The following is a 7,531-nucleotide window of genomic DNA, read 5'->3' as shown; positions in this document are numbered from 1 at the left end:
CACTTCCGCTGCTGCTGCCACGGCGCACGAAACAGCTGATTCGCGCGCCGCTACTCGCCCTCCCTCCCAGGCTCTCAAGCCTGGGAGGGAGGGGAGCAGTGGCGCGCGAATCAGCTGTTTCGTGTGCCGCGGCGGCTCGGGGTCTCCCCCTCCCTCCCAGGCTCTCAAACCTGGGAGGGAGAGATTCCGAGCGGCCGTTTCGCGCGCCGCTGCTCCCCCTCCCTCCCAGGCTTGGGAGCCAGGGAGGGAGGGGGAGAAGCGGCGCCCGCGCCGCGGCCACTTGGAGTCTCCCCCTCCCTCCCAGGCTCTCAAACCTGGGAGGGAGGGGGAGACTCCGAGTGGCCGCGGCGCGGTGCCGCTTCTCCCCCTCCCTCCCTCCCTCCTAGGCTTGAGAGCCTGGGGGGAGGAGGCAGGGCTGGGGATTTGGGGAAGGGGCGGAATTGAGGCGGGGCCGGGGGTGGGGTAATTAAATAAGGGGGGGCGGCCAAAATTGTTTTTGTTTTGGGCGGCAAAAATCCTAGAGCCGACCCTGCTGGTTACGCCTGGCAAAGAGACTCTAGCGCCCCCACCCCATGTGCTTTGCAATGGCCAGCCCCTCTCCTGGATCGCTGAGGGAGGGATGAACATTTATTTCCTCCTTTAAAGAAACAAAAAGCACTTTACAGTTTATTACAGGGGTGACCAAACTGTGGCCCTTGAGCCGCATGCAGTCCCTCCCTCCCCCGTCCCCCATTCTCCACCTACCAGACTGAGGTGGGGAGAGCTCGGGGTGCAGGGGTGGGGCGAGGGGCCTCTGCCAGAGACAATTGGTCCCTGCTGAGAGTGGGGGGGGCACAATTAAAAAGTTTGCTCCCCTCAACAGCTTGAGTCACATGCCCAGGCATGCCCCCCCACCCCGCCCTCAGTGCCCCTCCCTGCAGCTCCCAGGTGTCAGCTGCACATGGAGAGGCAGTGGAGCTGCAGGGAGGGGCCTCTGCTTTAGCTCTGCAAGGACAGGCAGCAGCAAAAGCAGCAGCTCCCAGCTGCTCTCCCCATGGCCGTAACTCCCAGCTTGCTGGCTCCAGCAGCTGCCTTGCAGGGAGGGGCCCAGCTAGGGTGACCAGATGTCCCGATTTTATCTGGGTCTTTTTCTTATATAGGCTCCTATTACCCCCCACCTCCTATCCCGATTTTTCACACTTGCTGTCTGGTCACCCTAGGCCCAGCAACACCGGTGACAGAGTGGGGCCAGCAAACCCTGGCAATAATCGGGGTGTGGGGGTCACACATCGCCTCTGGCTTTTGCCCAGCAGGGAGGGATTTTTGGGGCTCAGAGCTTCAGCTTCAGGAGTGGGGCTGAAGCCCGGCAGGCGCGCCCCAGCTCTCGAACTTCTGAAGATTGTCGTATGTGGTTCAGATGGTCAGTAGGTTTGGCCACGCCTGGCTTATTAACTTCACTGGGAGATTGCTAGTGGCTTAAGAGTGTGCTCCAATGCTCAGCAGACAGGACTCTTGGGTTCTACTTGGGCCTTTCACTGTGACCTTGAGCAATTCGCTTTACCTCATGTTCCTCATCTGCAACGGAGAAAAACCAGGTTGTGAGGCTTCTCTGCAGAGCACTTTGAGAGCCCACGGATGGAAGGTACCAAGTACTGGTGTTTTATTATTAGGAACCCAAGAGAGAATCCTCGTTTGTTGGGGTGGCACAAGTCCTGACACTAGAGTGCTGGCAGGTGGATTGTAGGCTACGCGTGGGAGCCAGCCTGTGTCTGTGCCGGGAGCTGGGAAGAGCCGAGACAGCGGGAGCCTGGGCATGTGGGAGTTGTCTTGATTGTCACGTCTCTCATCTGAATGCAGAAATCCAGGCTCTGTGGCCATTCTTTCTTTTAGAGTCTGTCAGCAAAAATAATCTGTCTGTTATAAAAGCCTTTTGCTCCCATCTCTCTCTGTCTGTCTCCTGCACTGAGCAAGAGCGAGAGAGACAGAGGGCCAATCACTCATGCTGCCATGCCATTATGTCAAGCCGGTGTCTGAATTTTTAAAAATGGCCATGTTAGGGGCTTGCATACACTCAGTGGCATTCATATTTATGATTGATGCTGAACACTGGGGATCATTTGTCTTGCTGCAGAAATTGGTTTGCGTTTCATGAGATTCGCCAGGCCCTGAGGAACAGTGAGGCAGGTGCTGTGATGCTGTAATAACCCACACAGAGAAAAAAGAAAATGGGGGACTAGGCTTTGGGGGTATGTGTGTGAAGGCTGTGTGTGTGCGTGTGTGTTGAAAATCACAGCCCAGCCCTAACATATGTGACTAACTTTTAATCAATAAAGCACAAAACTCTACGAGCTCTCGAGTGGGAATTTCAGTAGCACTCAGCTCTGTCCTACCTCTGCTCCCATCAAAGTCGACAGCAGAATCAGGCCAAGGCTGAGACGGTGGAAGATCCTGCTTCCGTTACTCAAACCAACTTCCAGCAGTAGCCGCTCTTTGCTGGAATCCCTCCTCCATGGGGACACCCCACCCCAGTCTAGGGTTACCATATTTCAGCAAGCAAAAAAGAGGACGGGAGGAGCCCCGCCCCTGTCCTGCCCTAGCCCCGCCCCTGCCCCACCCACTTCCCGCCCCCCTCAGAACCCCCAACCCTCCCCCCCCCCGCTCTTTGTCCCCTGACTGCCCCCTCCTGGGACCCCTGCCCCTAACTGCCCCCCAAGACTTCACCCCCTACCTAAGCCTCCCTGCTCCTTGTCCCCTGACTGCCCCCTCCTGAGACCCTCTCCCCAATCCTAACTGGCCACCTAGGACCCTACCCCCTACCTGTGCCCTGATTGCCCCAACCCTTATCCACACCCCCAGACAGAGCCCTGGGACTCCCACACCCCATCCAACCACTCCCCACCCCTTGACAGCCCCCCCCCAGAACTCCCGACCCATCTAAACCCCTCTGCTCCCTGTCCCCTGACTGCTCCGATCCCTCTCCCCACCCCTGCCCCCTGACAGCCCCCCCCCCAGAACTCCCAAACACCTCCCCCGCTCCTTGTCCCCTGACTGCCCCCTCGTGGGACCCCTGCTCCTAACTGCCCTCCAGAACCCCACCCCCTACCTAAGCCTCCCTGTGCATTGTCCCCTAACTGCCCCCTCCTAAGACCCCCCCCCCCAAACTAGGGTGACCAGATCACAGGGATGAAATATCGGGACGCGGGGGGGGCGGGGGGGGGGGGCGGCGGAGCAAAAAAAAATGGCGGCGGAGCAAAAAAAAAAAACCAAAACCAGTTTCGCAGGGGCGGGGGGCATTAGCAGGCCCCAGCCGCGCCGGGCGCACGTGCTGCCCACCCCAGGGCAAAAGCTGGCCCCGATGCAGAAGGGGCTAGGGATAAAGAGGTCGGGGGGGGGACAAGAAGCAAAGTCCGGGGCTGGCCGCGGCGTGGGCGTGCAAGGGGCCAGGGCTGGCACAGCCGAGCCACAGCAGCGGCCGGTCACCTGAGGGGCTCCAGGCTGGGCAACGGGCAGGAGCCAGGGCTTTTCCCAGCCCTGCAGAGCCTCCTGCCCCCCAGCCCGCCGTGGGCACATGCGGCGCGTCCCGCCGCCGGCAGGGAGCCCTGCGCCTCTCCCGCTCGGCTGCGCTCCAGCGGCTCCTTCCAGGCGGGGCGAGCCGCTGGAGCGCAGCCAAGCAAGAGAGGCGCGGGGCTCCCTGGCAGCGGCGGGGAAGTTTATGGGGACCCCGGCTGGCCCCTCACCCCTGTCCGCCGGCCTCCCTGCCTGGGACAAGTCTCGCCCCCGCAGCCTCTCTTCGCCGCGTGTCTCCGGCGGCCCACGCTGCCCACCCGGGCCAGAGCCAGCCCCGGCTGCTGCCTCCACAGCAGCGGCCGGTCTCCTGAGGGGCTCCCCGGGGCTCCAGGCTGGGCAACGGGCAGGAGCCAGGGCTTTTCCCAGCCCTGCAGAGCCTCCCGCTCCCCAGCCCGCCGTGGGCACATGCGGCGCGTCCCACCGCCGGCAGGGAGCCCCGCGCCTCTCCCGCTCGGCTGCGCTCCAGCGGCTCCTTCCTGGCGGGGCCGCGGCAACTTTCCCTTCCCCTCCCAGGCTCCTAGTAGTTGCCCGACCCTCCTCCTAACCTCCTCCCTCCATTGAGAGATCCAATGGGGGAAGGAGGGGGCGGAGTTGGGGTTGGGGGGGCGTGAGCGCCGGAGCGGAGGGCAAATTTGCTTTTTTGTCCAGTGTCCCGACCGAACATCGGTCGGGACGCGGGACAAAGAAGGAAATATCGGGACTGTCCCGATAAAATCGGGACGTCTGGTCACCCTACCCCAAACTGCCCCCCAGGACCCTACCCCCTACCTGTACCTTGACTGCCCAAAACCTTACCCACACCTCCCAGAAAGCCCCCCCCGAACTCCCGACCCCCCCCTTGACTGCCCCCTTCAGAACCTCCCTGCCCCTTCTCCTGCCCCCTGGCTCCCTTGTCGTTGGCCTTCGGTTCGCCTAAGGGCTCTCTGGGAGCTTGCTGAGTCTGAGCCGTTCTCCCCGCACGCTGGCCAGCAGCGGGGGAGGAGCTCCAGCCTGCCGGAGGCGAATGCAGGGAGGGAGGGAGGGAGTGAGCTATGCTGCAGGGGGGGAGGGGGAAGTGGAGGAGGGACTCTCTCGCTGTCGGAGCCCCATGTAAGTAGCACCATCCGGCTGCCCTGTTAGCCGCGAGTGCTCTGCATGGGGGGGGGGGGGGGAGGGAAGTCCGGACATTAACAAATTCCCCCCGGACGCTATTTTTAGTTCAAAAATCCGGACATGTCCGGGGGAATCCGGACGAATGGTAACCCTACCCCAGTCCCCGGCCTCTAGACACAGGCCAGACTTAGGCCTTGTCTACACTAGAAAATGCTGCATGGGTATGATCACACCCTCCATGGGTCAGAGTTACCACTGAGACAAGCCCAACCCACTATCCCAGGTCCAGATTTTGATAGTGGCTCCTATTTTCATGATGGACTGAACCATAACCAAAACTGCTTTTCTTTTCTATAGCGTCTCCCGGAGTTCTGTCATGCTAGATGGAGGCGCTGAGGATCACATGGTATCAGTGACAGCCCCGGTATCTAGTAAATACGCTCGAGCACGTGTCAGAGCAATAACAGGGACTTACCAAGTCTGTGCAGGGGCCCCAAAATGCACAACGCCCCGAGCGAGCGCTCACTGCTGTTTAGACAGGCCTGCAGCACTAGGAACAGCCAAACTGAATTATCCAGTCCAGACTCATCACTGGGAGATTGCCCTGCCCCAGCTGCTTCAGAGGAAACCTCCTGGTGGGCAATTATGGAATAACCTGTCCATGGAGGAAGTTTCTCCCTGATTCCAGGGAGTCAATGTCAGTTAAGATGTTGAATCGTGCCCTGAACGTTTAATCCCTTCTATTTTTCTCTAACACAACAGTGATTCTTATTATCCATAGACCTGTCCAATCCTTTTTCAATCCTGCTAAGCTTTTGCCCTCAGTCATATCTTGTAGCAATGAGTTCCACAGGTTAATTATGCTTTGTGGACAAACGAAAAGAAAAGAAAGAAAGAAAGAAAGAAAGAAAGAAAGAAAGAAAGAAAAAGAAAGAAAGAAAGAATTTCCTTTTCATCAGTTTTAGATTTGCTGCCTTTCAGTTCCATTGGCTGCCCCCTAGTTCCTGTTTTACTAGAAAGAGTACAGAGGAGCACCCAGTCTATCTTCTCCTTCCTCTTCATTACTTTGTATCTTTCTACCACGTCCCCTCTTAACCGCCTCCTCTCTTAACTACATACCACTCCTCCCCATATGAACCACCTGCTCCACGTTCCGGCTCACCTGGGGCCTCTCCGAAAGAGCAGCTTTTTCAGGCTACCCCGAAACTGGTCCGAAAGGGAGAAGCAGATGAGGGGGTTTACGGAGCAGTTGGAGTAGGCTAGCACCATGGCCAAACTAGAGGCCACGAAAGCCGCAGGCGTCTGAGAGAGGCGGTGAGTGGCAGAGAGGTAGATCACCACAGAACAAGGTATCCACATCAGCACAAAGACCGTCACCACAGTCAGTATCATGACAGTGGCCTTCTGGTTGAGTTGGGTGCTCCCTGACGAATGGACCACATGGGTGCTCCGGCACCAGAGGGACTGGACAATCCTGGAGTAGCACAGGAGCATCAGCAGCACAAAGGGAAGAAAGGCAATGCCCCCAAAGAGGAGGAAGTACAGGAAGGTTTGCTCTGGGGTCAGGAGGAGCACGCAGTAATGGGTGTCTCCAACCGCCATGACCCTTTGGTGCAGCCAGTTGGGGATGGAGATGAAGAAGCCCAAAAGCCACATGCTCATACACAGCAGGAGCCTCTGGACCTTACTGGTGGAGAAGGAGCAGGTGGGATGGACCACAGCCATGTAGCGCAGGATGGATGTGGCCACCATGCTGTAAAAGCTGCAGAACATAGTCCACATGGAGAGGCTCTGGCTGCTGACACAGATGGTCACCCCCATCTGCCAGTCCTCCTGGAGAAAAGTCAGCAGCAACACCGTGACGTTGTAGAGGAGGAAGAGCAGGTCAGAGACGGTGATGTTGACCATGAGGGTGCTGGTCAGGGTGGAGATGTGGCTGCTGCTGCTGCTGCTCTGGAGACTCTCAATCAGGACCAGCAGCATCAACAGGTTTCCTACAAGACCGACTAACAAGATCAGGCTGCAGAAAGCGGCAAAGACGTATCTGAGCTGCCTCACGGTCAAGCCAAGGAAGCTGTGTTCTGTGCCGCGTGCGGCGGTGTCGTTCAGGGTGCTGTCGGCGGCAAGGAAGACAACGGCTGTGGTGGCTGGGAAATCCATCGTTCCAGCTTGAATGAAAGCAGAACAACAGAGTCTAGAATAATAATAACCAATAATACCCACTGGGTCCTGCTGTTGTACCTGCTGTCTGGCCATCCCATGCACTTTACAAACATAGCAGCAGCCCTGGCAGGAAGGGGATTAGCCTAACTTTACAAATGGGGAAACTGAGGCACGCAGGGACACTAATTTACCCAAAGTCATGCAAGGAGTCAGTAAGGGCAGGGCACAGACTCCAGGAGTCCCACTAGCGTGACGAGACAGCAAGTGTGAAAATTGGGACGGGTTGTGTGTATGTGTGTGTGTGGAGGGGGGGTAATAGGCGCCTATATAAGAAAAAGCCCTGAATATCGGGACATCTGGTCACCCTAGTCCTGACGCCTTGCCCTGTGCTTAGCCCGATGTGGGCAGGGATCGCCCTGTGCGTATCCACTAGCCAGGTGCGACGCCAGAACGATGCTCAGTCTGCCATCATCGTTCACCATGAGGCTACTCCCAAATGGCTCTTCTCCGGCCGCTCAGTTCCTGCCCATCCCCCCGCCCTCATTGTGCAAAACAGCAGCTCTTGGGTCTTGCTCAGTTCTGCGTATTGGGCACCTTTGGGTGCCAGCAAATGCTCAGCACCTTTGCCTGCTGCGTGGAGCATCCTGTCTAGGGTATGGGTTATTCCTATTTCCCTTCTGATTCTTTGAGAGCGCACACTGCAGTGTAGCTGCTTCAGGACTCCCAGTGT

The 7,531-nt window shown here is 58.2% G+C and overlaps 1 protein-coding gene across 1 annotated transcript; it reads right to left on the bottom strand.

The window, feature by feature from the left end:
* Positions 1–5,796: 5,796 nt before the first annotated feature.
* LOC101950952 (galanin receptor type 2-like) lies at positions 5,797–6,798 on the bottom strand. The gene has a single exon (XM_005313252.1). It carries the CDS (start codon positions 6,796–6,798, stop codon positions 5,797–5,799), a length of 1,002 nt encoding a protein of 333 aa, XP_005313309.1.
* Positions 6,799–7,531: the final 733 nt, after the last annotated feature.

This window comes from Chrysemys picta, chromosome 4 (assembly GCF_011386835.1).
Source record: "Chrysemys picta bellii isolate R12L10 chromosome 4, ASM1138683v2, whole genome shotgun sequence".
Lineage (NCBI taxonomy): Eukaryota > Metazoa > Chordata > Testudines > Emydidae > Chrysemys > Chrysemys picta.
This window is presented reverse-complemented; position numbering and strand designations above follow the sequence as displayed.